Source organism: Jatropha curcas, chromosome 4 (assembly GCF_041381405.1).
Source record: "Jatropha curcas cultivar XTBG-Jc1 chromosome 4, XTBG_Jcur_1.0, whole genome shotgun sequence".
NCBI classification, from domain to species: Eukaryota; Viridiplantae; Streptophyta; class Magnoliopsida; order Malpighiales; family Euphorbiaceae; genus Jatropha; species Jatropha curcas.
Genome location: NC_143154.1, coordinates 30,809,019 through 30,828,880, shown reverse-complemented (window position 1 = coordinate 30,828,880; position 19,862 = coordinate 30,809,019). Strand labels below are relative to the sequence as shown.

General features: G+C 34.3%; 1 protein-coding gene across 3 annotated transcripts; it reads right to left on the bottom strand.

Moving 5' to 3' along the window:
* Positions 1-1,590: 1,590 nt before the first annotated feature.
* Positions 1,591-19,332, bottom strand: LOC105645808 (transcription factor jumonji (jmjC) domain-containing protein). 3 transcript variants are annotated; one of them, XM_012231510.4, is made up of 34 exons: positions 19,174-19,332; positions 17,689-19,060; positions 15,824-15,881; positions 15,459-15,581; positions 15,049-15,106; positions 14,804-14,943; positions 14,109-14,270; positions 13,937-14,023; positions 12,458-12,640; positions 10,653-10,805; positions 10,361-10,552; positions 10,202-10,267; positions 9,999-10,094; positions 9,280-9,366; positions 9,074-9,190; positions 8,778-8,985; positions 8,610-8,674; positions 8,284-8,342; positions 8,051-8,182; positions 7,783-7,939; positions 7,355-7,690; positions 6,888-7,070; positions 6,717-6,778; positions 5,734-5,812; positions 4,956-5,105; positions 4,733-4,866; positions 4,125-4,245; positions 3,963-4,036; positions 3,289-3,433; positions 2,960-3,109; positions 2,552-2,647; positions 2,371-2,466; positions 2,090-2,286; positions 1,591-2,008 (listed from the first exon to the last, which is right to left on the bottom strand). In XM_012231510.4, the coding sequence occupies exons 2-34, from the start codon at positions 19,032-19,034 to the stop codon at positions 1,699-1,701; spliced, it is 5,622 nt and encodes a 1,873-aa protein (XP_012086900.1). In that variant the 5' UTR covers positions 19,035-19,060; positions 19,174-19,332; the 3' UTR covers positions 1,591-1,698. The 3 variants fall into 3 exon arrangements, with proteins under 3 accessions (XP_012086900.1, XP_012086902.1, XP_020539528.1); XM_012231512.4 differs by having other exon boundaries at positions 14,109-14,267; XM_020683869.3 differs by having other exon boundaries at positions 17,689-19,269.
* Between the last annotated feature and the right edge of the window lie 530 nt (positions 19,333-19,862).

Below are 19,862 nucleotides of genomic sequence, written 5' to 3'. Positions count from 1 at the left end.
TTATATTTTTTAGTTATTCTCTTCCATGTGAGGACTTTCTGAAAAGACAATAATGCCCATCTAAAACAGTGAGCACTATATTTTGTGTGAGGGCAAATCTGCCAATTCAGTCTGTTAATCACTTACTTAAACATATATTATAGTTTAGGGAATAGCATAGTTGAAGACAAGATGATGCCTGCATTTAATTTTACCGTTTCCAATAATTAAATTAATATCTAAATATTTTTTTTTGAAAGGAATATCTAAATATTATTAATTCAGAAGATTGCTGATCCAGTCTGTTCTAAATTACTATAAACTCCTTGAGGATGAAGGTATGAAACTATTAGTTGACACAAATGCCCATTTTCGTGTCAACTTCTTCATTTAATGGAAACCAAGTTCGGGTAGGAGGATGGTCCAAAAAGTGAATAAAGCTATTCAAACTTTCTTTTTAACAAAAGAAGTATATATAATTTGAATCATTTTTCAACATTGAAATTAATACATTTACATATTAAGATTCAAAATAATATGTATTTATATATTGAATAATATTTTATAAATTAAATTTAATTAATTGTATAAATATCAAAAATTAATACGTGCGGCGTAGAAAATAAGAAGTCAAATTAACCCCTTTTTTATTCATATATACAAAAATTAATTTGACTCAGTTTGATTTATTATTTATTTTTTAAATATGTGATTAAATAAATGAGGCTAATTTTTAAATAAAGTTTAATAAACAATTATTTGTTTTAAATAATATATTTGGTGTGTTGGCATTGCATTTTAGAAGGTCACAATCAATGTTAGACATATAAATTTGGGGATTGTATGTGATAAATATGAAAGCACCAAACTATCATTTTCAAATGAAAATTGTGAAATAGCCACTTACTTTTTTGTTGCCCTATAGTAATTAGTTCATTTATAAGAAAGGCACTCTTGTCAAATAGCAGGTGGATGCACGGTCTTTCTGGTTGATGGTCAAAGGAGAATATGGTAATTATAAATGCATGTGATGTGATGAGAAGGCAGTCGGTCGCATCTTTTTTTCATTCAATATTATATAAAATGAATCCGCAGCAGCAATAATTCACGGCCCATTCAATGTCAAAAAACAAAATTCACGGCCCATTAGAGCGTGAATACAATTCATTATAAAGCTTATTAGAGCCAATAGAACTCACTAAAAGCAAAAAAATAAAAATAAAAATAAATAAATAAATAAATAAAATTGAAACCTCCAACTTAATACTCCACTAAGTATATATATATATATATATATATATATATATATATATATATATATATATATATATATATATATATAATGATGTTATAATTAATCATATACAAGACAAAGGATAGACACGTGAAATGGTTAATCATATGCATGCATGCTTAATAATAATCACCATAATGCTCCACTTCCAAGCATCATGATGAGCCATGCACGCACTTGTATAGATGAAATTTTTTTATTATTATTATTATTTTAGTATTTATTTGGAAAAAGAAGATTTTTCTGGCAGCATTTCAAACGAACATTTGGCAATTGACTACCTCAACCAAAATGGATAATGCAAGAATTAAGGAAGCTTCTATGAATAATAACTTGATTTTATTGAAATTGAACCAGAAAATTGCAAATGCAACCTAGGAATCAATTGAATCAATTAAATGACTGATAACTAATCAATTTCTTGTTCATTGTTGTATATGAAAAAATGGAGACAGACTTTCAAGCTCAGCTCGCTTTCTTGCCGCCCTTCTGAAAGGCTTTCTGTTTCGCCACCATAATCTATCAATTCCACTTGATCTGTTAGATGTGCTATTATTGCTATTTGGCCACCACAATCTATCAATTCCACTTGATCTGTTAGATGTGCTATTACTACTATTTCCAACTGAAAGCATCTCTTGTGCTATACTATAATCAGTTTCCTTTGGCTTCTTTCTTGGTATTGTGTGCGTTGGAGAAGGTGTTTTCGGCTCGACAAATTTGGAACTTGTCGCCCTGTCAAAGCATTCAATAACTAGGAAATTAGCAGACTATAACAAGTAGTCTGGAGAAACTATTCAACAACGATAAACTCACCTCTCATTATCCATTTGCTGTGATGTCGACAGCTCTTGTTGAGGATCACACGCGGCACATACATAGATCTTTGGCAGGTAGAGTATATTAACGCAATCAATGTGATACCACTCGTCACATCGATCACAGGTAACCTTTGCTCTATCATCATATGGCTTTCGACAGATGCAGTACAGCATACTACGAGATTTCAGTAACTGCATAATCCAGTAAACAGTATAACACATTCAAACTCTTACAAGGACCCAAGCATTTCTTTGTGTAAGGTCAGCATTTGTTACCTTTAATTCCTTCTCTAAGGAAACAGGCAAATTTTCACCTTCTGAAAGAAGTTCAAAAACATGATCTAAGCCAAGATTCCCAGAATCCAAGGCAACCTGCATAAAGCAAAAAGACAACTTTTCAAATGATACCAAAATCAAAATTATTTGCAACAAAAATTATAAGCAAAGTGCTCTGAACCTTCTCAGCACGATCTGCCCACTGCAAGCCAATATGCTTTAATTCTATGAGTTTTTGTCTGAAGTAATCTTCAGGAGGTATATTCAAAGCCAGCCCCTGTGAGAATTTCAAACAGTAATTTCAATACTTGCATCTTCAAGTATGGAATTCCTATTTTACATCTATAAAATCCCTCCTAGTGAAACACATTCTGCCACAATATATCAGTTTTATGCCATAGAAAGCTTAGATAACACAGGGCACAAGAACCAAATTATCAAGTTCTTTGAATGAAATAGTATAGATAGAAATACAATACATTGGATATTGGGGGCAGCTTAGGAGGGTCAGTGAATATCAGAACTGACTTAGTACCAGTTCAACATAACTAAAGTGGTGTATCTGGCCAATATAAATACCAAGACGTACCTCTTTCGTATGCTGCTGAATCTGCTGCATTGCAGGTTTCTGTGCACCATCTAATAATCTCTTAGCCTTCACTCTCCATGAATTTCTTGCTAGTGCCATTTCAAGGCCATAGTTAACTTCTTTCTCATATACACCAGCCATATGTGCGGCCTGCAAAACAAAAACACATTCAATTGCAAACATACTGGATACAACCTGGTAACTTTTATCACATTTTCCACTTGCTTCATATAAGCAAGTAATAAATAAAAAAGAATAAGAAGAAATATTAAAGACATCCTCAGCAAAATAACACAAGGAGATCAGGTGAAGAACTGAAAAACAAGGACCTTCAAAGCTATAATAATTTTTTTAGAGATAACGTTAAGATCTTCATGCAAATAGGATGCTTCAAAATCCAGTATTTCTCTCAAGCATGTTTTGCATTCCAGAGCTTGCTCCACAATCTGCTGTAATGCATCTCTTTCTTGAATCCTGTGAAAAAAAGCAACAGTTATGTGATCAAATATCATACCATCACAAATACAATAAATAAAATTAAGAAGAAAATTTCACATTCAAAAGTATAACAAATACTCCTTGGGAGAATTGTTATACGGCAGTCTGGAACATTTAAAGCATCTAAGTTGCTCAGTTACCATCTCATGCAGATTTAGACAAGATAGTCACCTTGCCCCAGATCATAAAATTCAAAACATCATGGAATTTCATTGTCAATAAGAAGAACAGCAAAACTCATCATATTATCAATCATGAGAAACGTGAAGTCCTTTAGAAATTCCATGTGTTTTTTCTAGCCTACTTCACATAAAATGCAAAAGAAGTTCATAAACTACAAAAAGAGCCTCCCAAGAATATTTGCCACAGTATTCAGTTTACTATCATAAATATAAAGCTTAAGTAAATGCCATAATGTAACTCACAGCATTCAAAATTAAGATCAACTATAAACACTGTCCATGGATGCTTCACATGAAAAAGCATTAGAAATTCAGCTTATTACCCTATAGATAAATGTTCTGCATCGGATAGAAGTTTGATAAGCATGCTTAATTCTGGTTGGCTCCCTCCAAATCTCTGTACCAAAAAAATAAAGAGTGAGATGCATGCACAAACTTCTTATAAGAGATTGTCCCAAGGAATAAGTAGATAGACAAATGCATACCAGAAAAAGAACTTCATTTTGAACCATTGATGGATCCTCAAGGCAACAGCAATAAGGACAAATATAGAATTCTACATTATTCTTCTCAAGTGATGCTGGCTCTAGGCATTGCAAGTGATAGCTGTTCAAGATATTTAATAAAGCATGTAACAAATCCTCTAAGTCAACGCCAAAAAGCATCATCACAATATGCAAACATGAAAGCAGATGACAACCGGACCATATGTCATATGAAAAAAAATTGACTTCAATTATTCTCTATGTAAGGAGCAAAAATAATATCACAGTTCTTGAATGTGCATTATGTATCCAACTAAGAGAAAGGTTACTACATGTCAATTGACAACCTGCCATTGATCTATTAAAGAAACAGAAAACGTTTTTCTATAACTGTCTAGAAGTCCAATGTTCCTGGTCAACACAATGGGCTAGTCTATCTGCCTTGTCCTTTTCTAAACACCACGCTGCCCAAAAATTCCACCATTGATTGGTAGATGGGAAGACTAAAGCTCGAGAAACCCCACATCAAGCAGAAGACGGGAGACCAAGCAATCTATGCCTTATTGGCAAATGGCAAATGCTCTTAAACACAGCCAAAAATATCTTACCAGTCTTTGCATGCTGAACAATTTAAGAACTCCTGATCTTCATGATAACTGGAGCAGCACATGAACAACTTTCTTGCTTTAAAGTTCTGTAATTTGCCAAGGATGTAACATGATGTGTCTAGAGACTGTTTGATCTGTACAATATCATAAGATTCAAATATCAGCTAATATGGTGACAAAGCACACTAGAAACAAAAATTAAACATGAATATTTGTTCATAACCTTTTGCAATGAACCTAGTAAAGGATTCTGATCATCTACAAGAATTCCTACAGTTTCCACGAGACGTTGCTTCCATTTTTCAACCTTTTCAACTTCAGATAAAATCATATCTAGTTCAGAACAAGCAAATGCAGAAGCTTCCCCAAGTTCCTGAATTTGATACAATCACTTTCGTATTATACTTAGTAGTAAAGGGTACATGTCAATAACACATCAGATAATACCCAAAAAGATGATTTGAAATTTCCAAGCATGAAATGAACGCAAAACAAACACAACTCAATCAGCTTAAAATCCTAAAGCATTAAGCTGATTATATTATTTGACATGTTGATGTAGCAAACACCAGGCCTCCACATATCTAATCCTTCTTAAATTCTATCACATAAAAGAAAAGGGTGATAACTATAATAAATCCTAATTCTAGAATCAGTGTGTGCACATTGATCCTGGAACGTCACAAACACTGAGCTTTGTAGCGTCAAGTTTGAGCAATTACAAAAAGAAAAAAAAAAAGTACATTGTCCTAATTGTTTTGGAATTATGAATGGATATTAGCATGGATAAATTTTTAATGAGACACACAGAGGAAAAGAGTATCCTCACTCAAAGCTCCTGTTCATCTGCATTGCAATTACCAGCAATTGCTTTTAACACTCAAGGCACTAAAGCTAGAGCTGTAATATTAAGAGTTGCCACCTTAAGTTCAAAGCTAAGCAGATTTATGAAAAGAGAATAGTGAAAAATCAAAGAATCAGTGCAATGCAATAGACCATACCTTAAGTTTTAGAATTTGAGACCAAGAACGTTCCTCAAAATTAAGATGGAAAAATTGGTCTACTTGTTCTCGCCACAACCTATATTTGCAGCCATAATGAGGAACAATCAAGTATCAGCAGCAAGGAAATCAAGGAATACAAATCAAAAAGCCAGAATATACAAATATCAAATTAACAACCACAAAGTAATGGCCCACACAATAGTTCTAATGTTCTAACTTGAAAACATGTAAGAAGCAATTTCTTATGATTATTGCTTTTCTCCAATTCAATGATAGCAACCTCGTAAAAATAAAATAAAGAGGGGATAAGAAAAAATGAGAGTCATTAATGTATCATAACTTCTGGGAGAGAGAGAGAAGGGGAGGAGGGGGGAGGGGATGGGCCCTCAAACAATTACATTGGAGACCAGGGCTTGTCTTTTACAGAAGAAATACAAAAGACATGACAGCATGTGTACATCTGTAGAAAATTAATGCAAAATCACTGTTTTGGTACTATTTACTTTGTTTATTGGAGCCATAAGAATTCCCTTCAATCAATTCAATGAAAAAGGAATGCAGTTGCATATTGTCAAAAATTTATCTTTTGCACCAAATCAAAGTGAGTCTGTGGATTGATATGAATTTGTAACAAATGCCATTTTTTCAGTCAGGTTAGCTCTTTTTGGAATATTTATAGCATTCTTTTTATATAAGCCTGTGTTAAAAAATTTGAACTTCCTTAATTTGTCCAATAAGTTCACTAAAAAGGATCCTAAGAGATTTATTTGGGATAAGATACTAAATGTGGTGTGTAATGGTCCAATAATCGAGATTATGTAGATGCTCTTTATGCAATATCTTTTATTAGGGGTAAAAGAAAATTGACCAAATTAATTCATTGTATCAACTACCACAAATTTGCAGAATAAATATCAGTTAAGGTAAGACAAAAGAAATCAAAAGATAAGGAAATTGAATGGATACAAAAGAAGACTCACTTGTGTTTCTCAATAGCATTTACAAGTTGATCAACCACAATGGGAAAGGAGACATTGATTCTCTGCAATTGGATAATTTCAAAGGAGCAATTGATACTTGGCAATTGGATAATTTAAGTAAAAGCTGTAGAGTGCACAAATAGGTGAAGCAAAAAGCTAGCAATAAAGTACCTCAGATTTCACAAGAACTTCTTCGGCCTCACTCAACTTGCATCTTTGAAAATTACTAGGCAAAGAAATTACCTCCAAGGCTTTCCTTAGCCATTTAACCCCATCAATTAAAGAGCTCCACAGAGAACTACAGGTACATGCAACAGAAAGTTTTTCTGAAGTCTCCATTAAGCTCTCAACGTCCTTCAGTAAAAATAACAAGTAGAATCAAGTGTTATAAGCTTCAATCAAACAAGTCAAAACAACTCAAAGCATAAGGAGGTGGGGAATCCCAGTGCAAAGGGCTCCTTGCTTTGGAAGTTTCAGAGGAAAGTTGTAAAAACCAAATCAAGTGCAAATTGCTTATTTGAATAACTCGTTTTAAAAAGAAGCAGTTGCTTAGGGAAAGGTCCATGCTTTTTTATGTAATCAGATATTAAAATTTTAAGGGGAAAGGTTACAACATTAATACAGATGAAATTCCTGACCTCTAAAGAAGGAGCAGCATAGTAGAAAGAAAGGGCCCTACTACACCATTGCAGCACAGAACAAGCATTCTGAAGTTCTGGAAGCCCAAGAAAGTCAAAACCAAGAGAGATACCAGCTTTTATGATGGACTCCATTTGAGCAACCAAATGTCCAATTCTTGCAGTAAGATCAATGGTCTTTCCATCACCAACAAAACTTGTACCCAATATGCACCCAGCATCTTGCAATGCAGAGGAAGCAACCTGCTCCCATTCCTCACAATTCTTTAAAACCATTTCAAGCATCCTCTGTTCAGCTAAAGTTATTTTAAGTAACTTTGACTGCAAAATTAACTCCTGCATGATATTCATTAAATTCTTTTTTTAATAATAATGTCAAATTTAATATCAATGCTTAGTAGACATAGTACATTCTAGAGATGACAAACCTTCAGGGCCTCCAGTTTAAGTAGAGAACAATAGCCAGATTCCACGGAAGAAGACCTTAAAAATGCCTCAGAATTCTTTAACCAGCACTTGGCCACTACTACAGCATCTTTGACATCTTCTAAACTAGGTAGAATAACAGATATGTCTGCTGCACTCCTAGAATATTAAAGCTCGAAGATTATAATAATTAGTAATAATAAAAGACAAATCAAACAAGGTAAACCTCAAATAAGTCAAAGAATAGAGAATAGTAAGAATGCTCAAAACCTTATAATGTCCTCAAAGTCAGACATTTGAGCTTTGTGTTCAAGAACTTTTACTGCTCTTTCTTCCCAAGACAAAGCAGTTGCAAGAACTCCAGATATATCAACAAATAACTTCTCATTCTCAATCTGTAGCCTGAGAGGAAAAAACAAACGCCATATATGCAATCAAAATCAAACACAATAAATCTCTCTCCAATCGTCAGGTATTCAACAGCATCAAGGGAAGAAGCGTACACAGTAGCATCCATCATAAGTTGCTGAATGAAGTCCAAGGGCATTTTGGATTCATGTGCCTGCATATCAAGTTCCCAAAATTAATTAGTAATGAATGCAGAATGATCATGGATGTTTCCTCTACTTATCACACCCATTGTTATTGAAGTGTTCCTATTCATCATCCAATAGCCACTCAAAGCCGTTGAAATTTGTAAACAGAAATGGGCACTGACATCAGAAGAAAAGAAACTAATAGCATAAAAAATACATGTTGACACGCTAAATGCCATTGCCATTCCTCAGAAAAATTTAAGCAAAAGAGAAATGAAAAGAGTAACTAATACCTTCATAGCTTTTTGCCTGCAACAAGCCTTCTTCAACTCAACCTCAAGAACAGACAGCTTATCAACTGTTCAAAGAAATGAACCAAACATCAATATGGCAAAACTGTAATAACAGACACCAGTAATAAGTGCCAGAAAGTAACAACAAGGGATCTGAATATTCAAAACCTTGAATTTTCAAGGACGCTCCATCTTTCAGAAGGCATTTTAACTCATTAACCACAATATCTTGTTCTTCTCGTTCATGAGCATTAACCAAAAGATCATCATAGCGAGCAATCCATGAAACAGCATCAAGGTGGTACTGCTTCAGAAGCATCAACTCTGGTACTTTAACAGTAAATTTACCCCATTCTTGAAGTAGCACTTCAACATCCTGAATCACTCAAAATTCTAAAACTTTGTCCTTGGACTCTCTGAAACTTGGAATAAGGGAGACAAAAGGCAGTAAAGGTATATCTTACCTTCAAACAACTAGGAGATTTCAAAATTACGCTACAGCAACCCTTGCATAATTCAGCTTGTCTTGATAGATCTAAAAGCATTCCCACTTCAGGAAGCTCAACTTGAAGTTCTGATATCTATTCAACAAGAAAAGGAAACATTGAAATCAAGAGTAGGAATTGATAGGAAGACATGGCAATTTGCAGAATAAAGAAATTCAATTCACCTCTGACTTCAACTTGTAGAGGAAATCAATATCAACTGCAGCAGAAGATTTTTCTGAAATGCATTTCCTTGCATTCTCTATCCATGCCTAATGGATGGGGTAACCACATAAGCAACAAATAAACAGCAAGATAGCTACATAAAATTCTAACTCGCTAACATATGCAAAAAGACTTTTGGGCAAAATTTCACTATAAAAGAACTCCAATTGCAGATCATGAAGCGACAATTAAAGCAAGGAATGTGAGAATGGCCCAGGCAATTTCAGACACCATAACACTACAAATAGAATCAAATTTTGTGATGATGGATTTAAATACTTTAAAAATTCCCTATCACGATTGATTCCATGAGGTCCATATTTCAACGTCTTAATCATCCATTAGGAACTAAAGAATCAAGGAACATCAGAGCAAGTTTCACTCAACCAACAAAATGCAGACAAAGAGAAGTCTAGTTAACTAAAAATGAAAAGATTCAGCGTACAGACCTTTGCTTGACTTACTCAACACTCAACATGACAAGCAAACCTAAAGTCATTGGTTCTCCAAACAATTAGACAAGAACCTCAAAATATTAAAGAAAAACAATTAAGCCAAGATACATGGGTAAAGAAATTTCATTCAGTGGACCATCCAAACAACCAAGCAGCACCCTTAAAAGTCTACCAGGAAAAAAAAAAAAAAAAAGAATATACTCTGAATGCATCAGCAAATTTACCTTAGCTGGTGAAATTTTCCGCAATAATTTCTCACTTTCTTTTATATAGATTGGGAAATCACACGCTCTTGAGTACAGCGAGTCCAAATCAGATATCTGGAGTGACAATGATGAAGAATGGATGACATTATCTAAAACCGAAATTCCAGCAGTATCACAAAAATTGAACATAAGATTATGTGCAACTGTATGTATAGAAATACTTTTGAGCATGATGACAGAGCAGAATCAATTTCCTGAATCAACAGCCTGGCTTCTTCTGCATGCTTCTGTATGAATTGAATACATAGGTGTCATTTCAATTAGCAGACAACCACCCAAAAAGCAAGCAAGGCAGAAACTACTTGTAAAACCATAATAACCTTCAATCTAAGATGCCCAGGCTCATTACAGGGCACAGGATCAAAACTCAGCAACTCATTGATATACTCCATCTGCACTCTCTCAAAATCAGATTCACCGCAACATGACCACTTTTCAATTCTAGAAAGGCTATCTCTGATGCCTTCTGCCCATTTATGAGCTACAGTCAAATTCTTTGTCATATCCCGCACCTATATTACAAACGAAGTAATATATTTAATTGGACATTTTTGTCATAACCTGTATTCCTAAGAGTACAAACAGAAGATAAGATGATGTCTCAAAACTCACTGAATCCATCTCAGAACCAGCCCAGAGAAATTGTTCAGCCTCCTTCAATAGAGTAGCAAATGCATCACCGGAGTATGGATTCTGAAAAACCTTACTGGAGCGCAAAAGCCATTGTTCAGCAAGTTGGGCCAGACTGACATGGCCACCTTTGACCTACACACATTCACAACATCAGAATATACTCCTACAATTAACTCCTATTAATTGAAGACATGGTAATTAAAGGTGCAAAGGACCGCTGGAGCCTAGGCGCTAGCCTTAGTGAGGTGAGGCGCAAAAAATAAAAAAATAATTAAAAATATATAATAACTTCAAAATTTGAAAAAAAAAAATTCATTAATAATATAAAATATATAATGATATAATTGTAAATGTAATACAGTTTCAATTTTTGATTTGATTATAAAATATTATGAGTTTAGGATTTAATTGCGATTCTTGAACATGTTTTGTATATGATTGCAACTACATTGGCTGCAGCATAGGATCTATATAAAAAGTTGTATAGCCTCTTCTTCCTTCTTTATTTTTCCTATCTTCCATAATTCTCTCTTCCTTCTATACTCTTTCTTTTCTCTAATTTTCTACCCTTTTCTCAGTAGCCAAACACACTCATTAGGGTTGCTATGCTGAAATTCTAACAAAATCAGAAAATAAATTGGCAGCATAACTCCTTATATTTTAACATATTGAATTAGAGAAGGGAGTAGAAGCAAGAGAGATTGAAAGAAAGAGGCAGATACCTGAGTTTTGATGGATGAAAGAAACAATCTGTTGATTTTTCTTCTTTTCTTCCATTATTATTATTATCATTATTATCATTTTAACGTAAACATATAAAAGATGAGGCGGCTAGGTCATATACTCATAAAAGGAAACCCTAGCCGCTAGTACAGGGAAGAAAATAGAAAAGGTGCGCCTTTTCCGCGCCTTGCGCATGTGCAAAGGCGCGCACCTAAGCCCAAAAGTTCTCGCCTCATCAATGTTGCCTGCCTTTTAGTGTTTAAGACTCCAGCCTTTGCGCCCTAAGTAAGGCGTGCCCAAGGCGCGCCCTTTAATAACTATGATTGAAGAATACGGTAGCATATTACAAACTATACGCTGACCAAATAACACTATATATTGTCTGAGAGTATACACTGGAAGCCGCAGAATGACACTTTTTTAAGCATCTAAAGTAGGAAAATAAAACAGCTCTTTCACAACATTTGATGGACAATTTTCTTGAACATCACTACGCTCAGAGATGGATAATAAAAGTTCAACTGCCAGCTTCAGTTTGACCACCACAAGCAATAATTTTATATGAAATAGCAACAATATTTAAATCTAGTAACTTCCTACCATTGTCAATTAAGTTATTCGATGGCAATTAAACCATTGAAGCAGACCTTGTTTTGTTACTCCAAACCAATAAATTTCAGATAACAAAAGAATGAATATCCAATTAGCTGTTTATGCCTACAAAATCCAGATGATAAGAGTTTACTTCCTGAAGATGACATTTTCAATGGCAATTAAACCATTGAAGCAGACCTTGTTTTGTTACTCCAAACCAATAAATTTCAGATAACAAAAGAATGAATATCCAATTAGCTGTTTATGCCTACAAAATCCAGATGATAAGAGTTTACTTCCTGAAGATGACATTTTCATTAACAGGAAACAAGAAAGTAAATTCATCGGTTGAAAAAGAAGCTCAAATGCTATATATTCAACAAACTAGTGATTTATGGCTTTAAGTTAATCCAGCCAATGGCATGAGTATTACGCATTTGTCCACTACTCGGAGAAAGAGAACCAACCTTCTTGGTCAAGACATTCATTTCATTGGAACGGGAACTTTGCCTTTGTAAGCTATTACTCTGTGATCTCTCCTCAGAACCAAACTTATCTGCTGTAAGCACCAAGTCATATAACTCTGCAAGGGTATGACGATAAAGAAGACGAAGTCTGCTGGATTTGCATTCACAAATATGCTCCCAATGCTGCATCAGGGTCAAACATAGACCAGTCATTATAGAGAGGCATTACAAAAACACTAATCATTAGAAGTTTCAAAAAAGGATGAAAGCCAAATTATGCAGAACAAATTCTAGTAAACGAACATTTGGAAGCCATTATACAATTATAATTCCTTTGTCTGATCCCAAAGGGACATACAATTAGAATGCCATTCAAGGGTAACCAATGCACAAAGCATCCCACATTTGTATGCTCTAGGAAGGGTTGATACATGCAGCATTCCCCTACTTTTTGTAAAGAAGCTGTTTACGCAGCTCGAACCCATGACCTCCAGGTCACAAGTGCAATAACTTTACAATTACACAAAAACCACCTTCATAATCAGAATGCCATTTAAAAAAAAAAAAATAGAACTGTGACAGTCGATAAGTTGGATGACCCGTTTACAACTTGTTTAGAGCAGTCTGATTTCTATAAGGAATGCAATAGAAAAAAAAAAAAAAAAAAAAAAAAAAAAAGAGAGGGAGAGAGATTGGTAGCCCTATGGCTAATTGAAGACATCCCAATGTTGAAGATTCAATAAGTTATGCAATGTCTAGGTCTGTATCAGCTTGCACTTTGAATTTCTAATCCACTTCAAGAAAAAAAATACAACAATTTACCATAGGTATAACACCAAAAAAACCATCTCTATTTTTCAGTAATTAATTTTCTTTAAACAAGGTATAATAATAATCCTGCCAAAGGTGGTGCTATCAATGTATGCTTGGAGTTGCAACTAAAAGTCTCATCTACAAAAACAATAAACAAATATAATCAAAATGTTCTACATGAGATTCATGGTTGTCCAGATAAAGAGTAAGCATCCATTTCCATTTACAAATGTTCAACAGGCAATCTACGTTCTCACAAGCTCTCAAGTTTTGCTCTCTCCAAGCGGTCCACAAAATAGCCAAAAAGGAGTGCATCTCTTACCTCCTAACATTAAACCTAGCCTGAAATATAAGCCTCTCCAAGCATTTAATCCCATTTCTATATTCTCTCTATATTAGAGTCAATAAATTTGAAGAATTGTAATATTGTATAATGAGCTCATTATTTCAGTTTGCAATAATTGATAGTTGTAAAAATAAATATGAAATGTGTCGATAAGAACTCGCAATGCATAAGGTTATTAGATATAACATTCAATATGAAGACAAATACTTGTTTGCATTCTCATTAGCAAAGATAAAGAAGACAAAGAGCGCATGCAATCATCTAATAAATTTACAACTACAGAAATGTTTTCAAAATGAGTGATTATCGAGTTATCATACCGCCAGGCAGACATATGCAGATGGCCTACAATGACAAACAACTGCCGAAAGATAAAGATACTGCTTGCAAATAATGCATGTTGGATCCTGAAAACCACCGGGAATAACACTAATTATGTTAGCAGTCAGTGTATAAAGTCAAAGCCATAAATTATGTGCATTACGGTATCACCTCTTCAGTACCAACGTATTCAGGACATTTTCGAGCAAGCATGGGAGATGATTTGACTATACCACTTCTCCAAAGTCTCTCTCGCCTGCTTTTCTCTTTCGTATATATCCTCAGCAATTCTTTCTTCAAATAAGGTGATACTTTGTCATCACAGTTGCCCTGCTGAAACAAAACAAAAACCTTCATGCAAGTGACTGCAGAATTTCAACATCAAAAGCAAGCAGTCACCAGAGCAGTTACCAACTAAGGTTCTTAGTGCAAAATATTAGCATGAATGTACCATAACCAAAAGAATTTTACTCAAGAATACCAGTCCCAAATTGAAGTCAAATATTCAGAAGAGCTTCACTTAAACCAACACAAAACAAAGAAAACACGTATGCTGAGGAAGCAACATGATTGACAAGGAATTAAGGCAAATAATATATAACCACATCCTCCTTTTGAATGTTAAACAGAGACTAAGAACAGTTTGACAGTTAGAGAGTCTTTTAAGTAGGGGAATCAAAAGGTTTACCTCCCAACAAATATTAGGAAAGCATTTTAAAATTTGATTGTTTGGATTGGAAAGTAAATTGTCACATTAGCGCAAGTTGCTAACATACACATTTCTTGTCATCATAATTTGTCACACTAGAAAGTACGTACAGTGAGAAGATAACATACAAATATGTCCAACAGGTAAGGTAACTTACAAACTTAGCTACTACACAAAGAAGCTCCTCATGAGATAAAACAGCAGTTTTATGATACATCTGATATCGATCTGCTCCAAACCCACCATGAGGCAGCCAATCAGCAGGAGCAAAATTAACAGCCTCTGCACAATTCAAACCTGAAAGGACAGAACACCAAAACTGCATTAGCAGTCGGCATATTATTGCATAAAACTGTAATAAGTCCTTTAAAATCGATTAATTTTAATTTCATTATGGCATACCAAAATTGAATCCTCCATGATAAGACCTGGGGAAGGTTATGACAAAATTTCCAGGCTCCTAGCAAAGGACAAGCAGACAAGAAACATCATAATAGCAAGCAATGGAATTTAGAGACAAAGCTTGAACAATGACAAAAAAAACAAAGCACTTCCAAACAGACATTAAAAGGCCAGTTTTAAAATGATAAAAAAAGTGAAAAATGACTTAATCTAGCAGTTTGCACTTGAAACTACAGTGGCCACCCAGTAGGGTCTACATCCTCCTACTGCCACAAATTTAATTGAGTCAAGTTATTATCAGTGTGAATTTCTTTCTCTGTAGTCTGTACTCGTCGTATACATACACTTCCACAGAATACATCATTCATAAGCAAAAGTAAAAATGAAATTCACATCCTTGAGCATCAAACCTGCAGTACACTGTAGACTGGAACTCCATTTTCTTGCAAGACAGATGGGTTCAGCATGGTGACAAGCTGAAAGAGTAAATCTGGTTGTGCATCAAAAAGATCAGGAAGACTATTCCGCATCACCTAACAGAAAAGAGGACAAAATCAACTATCTACAGAAAAGTTATACCACTGCAACAAGCAGATTAAAAATACACGCAAAAAATATCATCAACATGAATTAAATGAGGTGAATTTTCTTCATTATTAATTGACTTAGAATGAAATCCACAGACATAACAAGAGTAGGAAGAAACAACAAGCAACAGTGATATCATGATAGAGATACAAAAAGATACCAAAGCGCATGAAGGGAAAATAGCTACCTTCTCAAAAGCATTGACTTCATGACCAGGTACACTATACCAGCATTTTGGCTCTCCCCTGAGAACAAAAGAATTAATGGCATGGACTTTGATAAACCAATATGTAGATTATAAACTATAAAGCAAGAAAGATGCGTGACGTATATGCCATTCCAAAATGATCTATTAATCTGCCAATAAGTCATTTAAGGTTTGTGCTCTACACCGAGTAAAGATCTGCCCAGTTTTTATTTGCAGATACAGGAAAATCACCGATCCAAACCATACAACCATAGAAGAGGAGAAATATTATTCATTAAAAATTGCAAAATGACAATTGTTTAATCAAAAGTGCTATAATGCATATTTAAATGAAGGACCAAGATTTGAACAGTCCGATAATAAGCCTTTGGATTTTCAGAAACAAAATCAACCTGTTCAATGAAAATTGACCAAAAAAAAAAAAATCTGTTAGAAGCTTAAACAAATACAGACTTCAATATCTGAAACTTCTTGATTAAGTTGCCATTCTCTCGTAATTCTTACCAGGCTATATAGGAGTTCCTAAGAACACTACTGACACTAATTCCTCAAAGTTTAAAAATGCAGATTCAAAGTAGATAATAAATCTAATTCACTAGCTTATATACATGAGCCCAAACATCTGAAGCATAATGTGCTCAGAGTTCAGAAGCACAACACTAAAAGAAAAAACTCTCTTTTCACCATTGTAGTACATCAGCTTCAATCAATAACATGGAAAGCCGTGGTCCATGGCACACATAGAAAACAGATTTTTTAGCACAACTATTTTGGCAGCAAAGATGCTAATGTACAATTTTTGTTTCCCAAAACCCATGCTCCAATCAGTCATGACTCATGACCATCCAACAAGCACAGAACATCCTTAAAAAAACAATACAAGTACATAGTTCATATTTTGCTAATGTGCCAACATCTTTCATATGCAAAAGCAATACAGAACCAACCCTCATAATCACTGATTTGCAAGTTAACATAATGTCCATTCTTCTTGCACGTGGTCAAGTACATTATTTCTTTAATTATGTTTGCTTTCACAAATTCCTTCTTTTTATGAGAAACAACTAATGGACAAATAAAATACATATATAAACACAGTAGAAAATAATATTTATATGGAAGACATCTATTCGATTATGCCAACCATTTTTATTAACAGCAATTCTAAAAAAGAAAGCTTCTATAAGTAATCAATAAAAGGCTAGTACAATCTACTGGCAATATCAAGTAGCAGTATCTTTCAAATATTTGTAGTGATAAATAACAAAGATTTGCTATTCCACTTCAAAACATCTATTCATCTAATTTTGGAGGCTAGTTTCTCTCTTACACACATGAACCAAAAATGCAGATGCATGTATAACTAAGATAAGGGGCAGAAAAACTCGGTAAGAGTTCTTCATATTTTGTTCACTAAAAAAAAGCAAAAGAAATCTAGACTTCATGTGCAAAAATATATTCCTAAAGCATCTAGAATATAATGTGATCACAGTAGACACGAGCAACGGCAGATCAAGCAAAGAGGTGAACATGGAATATTGCATGGCATAGAATATCCTTGAGAAATAATTGGTGATTCTTCTTAACACTTTGGTCTTTTTGTTCAGAATAAAAATTCAATGAGTCTTCAGAATTTATATGTTGAGCTTTTCTCGAATTTCATTGTCCAATTGTTATTTGGATAGCATCTTTACCTTTAACTGTAAAATTTTGCTTTTCAACCCAACACTATATTTAATAAATCCTTTTATCATTTCTTATTTCAAGTCAAGAAAGATATATTTTTCTAAGAATTAAAATACAAAGATACAGAATAAGAGTATATGAATGATGATTACACATACCAGTGATGATAATTCATAGAGTAAAAACAGTGATCTTCAAAATGCCAGCAAAAAGATGAGAATAACATGCCAATATACAGCCAGGGCACCATTACACCAGTTATATTATGATGAACAGCTTGAAGCATTGAACCTTTCAACTTGGGCAAGTTGTTGAGATTCCATGGGCTGCTACAGTATTCATCCCATAACTTAGGCTCAATGGATTCTGGTCTCTGATCATTTACACGTGGAAAGCCACTCCCATAAATTGAAGTATCTAAATCGCTTCCATACATAACTTCAACTTCACCCGCTGATCCCTCCACAATCTCCCAAAATTTTTTCTCCATTTGCACTCGTGAAGCAGATCCTGATCCAAACCATTTCCTCTTGGCCCTATCAGCCAAACGCCTAAAAGCTTCCACTGTAAAGCGCTTGCCAGGAACAAAACCAAAGCTATCTTTATCTGAGTTCAAGCACTCAAAGCAATACCAATTCCCAGGAGGGATTTGCTTCAATGGTGGTGAGAGACAATAAATGTGCCATCCCTTATTACACCTATCACACAAAAGCATCACCTCCCCATGCAAACCGCTCCTGCATTGCTCACATATCTGATCAAGCTCTTCCTCTTTCTCCTTCTCAGCCTTATTGTAAACCTTAACTTTCTCACCATCAACATTTTTTCTTCTTCTTTTTGAGGCTGAAATATCAGCCTTATCTTCACACTTCTTCCTATCCTCTTGCACTCCCCTTTTGCAACTTTTAGTTGCGTCCTTATTCAGCCTGTTATAATACTTCTCATAATCATACAGATGCTCAAAATACAATTGACACAAAACATGCTTTGCACACTCAGAAATTTTCTTCCCTGACCTCACAAACTTAGAAACCTCCCCCCATTTCTTCTCCTTGACAACCTTGTCATACCCACCAAACCTCTTAACAGCATTAAACAATTTACACAAATCCAATTCTTCCCCTTCAAAAATCACCCTCTTCTTCAACTTCTTACCACAATGATCCTCCAAAAATCTCTTGTACTCCAACTCAAATGTTTTCGAATCACACGAAGCAGGCCTAGCCTGCAACTGATGAATAGCCTGCGTTTTAGTTGGAAAGTTAAAACCATCCAAATTCAGTGCAAATGGTGGTGACCAACTCTTTGGTGGCACAATCTTACAAATCCCATATTTCTCAGCTTCTGCTCTAATCTTATAAATATACTCTAAGGGATCCTTAAATTCCTCCTCACTAGGATAATAAACAGGTGCTGGAGGCACATGCACTGAACCAGGAGATGATACACTCAAGTTCTGCCCCAGAACCCCTTTCTCCACAGCTCTAGGCCTTCCTTTTCCCATTCCCTACAACTACTCACATACTAAATCTATGCATCCATGAATAAACCAAAGAAAAAAAAAATTATCAATCCATAAAGTTTACGATCCTCAAACAAGGAAATAAACGAGTAAGCTAAATTTCTAGGGTTTCAAAGCGTACCTTTAAATAGAGAGGAAAAAATTTCTGCTTTGTGTGTCTTGTTTATGGAGAGTGTGATGGATAGGGAGTGAGTTTCGTGGGAGATTTGGTTATAAACGAAGTTAAGTCTTTGATTTTTTATATGGTGGCCGTGAGGAAATTTTAAGGATTAAAAGCCGTTAGATTCTTTTTCAGGTCTAAAAGTGTATATTTGCAAAAATGCCAAACTAAACCCTTTTTTTAAGTTTTAATTCTGACATAATAATAATTACCAAGTAAAAAGTTTTACAGTGAAATTCTCTGATCTAAAAAATTTTTCCCTCTTTCACATAAATTATTAACTTGTATTGTATAGTAAAATTTTTACAAACCTTACCCTTAAAAATAATTTTTTACGATCCTGACTTTAGCTAATTGGCTAAATTAATAATTTTATAAAATAAAAGATAATTTTTTTTACAAAAGTTCTTACATAATTCTATATTCCTAATCCATATCTTAAATTAATATTATGCTAATTTGATTTTCATATTTTATTGAGACATAACTCTATAGTTAATTCATTCTCGAAAAAAGAAAAAAAACTCTATTGTCAATTGCTTTAGAGTATTTTTTAGATAATTTCTTCGACAAAATGAATTTTTACGGTCTCAAAAATTATTTATTATTGCTTTACATGCACATTTGACTATCTAAATTGAGAATATAAG

Excerpts from the sequence above, each read along its gene's own strand:
- LOC105645808 (XM_012231510.4), bottom strand. The coding sequence starts at position 19,034 with ATGGGAAAAGGAAGGCCTAGAGCTGTGGAGAAAGGGGTTCTGGGGCAG. Across the intron at positions 7,071-7,354 it reads ATGCTGCTCCTTCTTTAGAG|GACGTTGAGAGCTTAATGGA; the intron begins GTCAGGAATTTC and ends TTTTTACTGAAG. Across the intron at positions 6,779-6,887 it reads AAGTTCTTGTGAAATCTGAG|AGAATCAATGTCTCCTTTCC; the intron begins GTACTTTATTGC and ends ATCCAATTGCAG.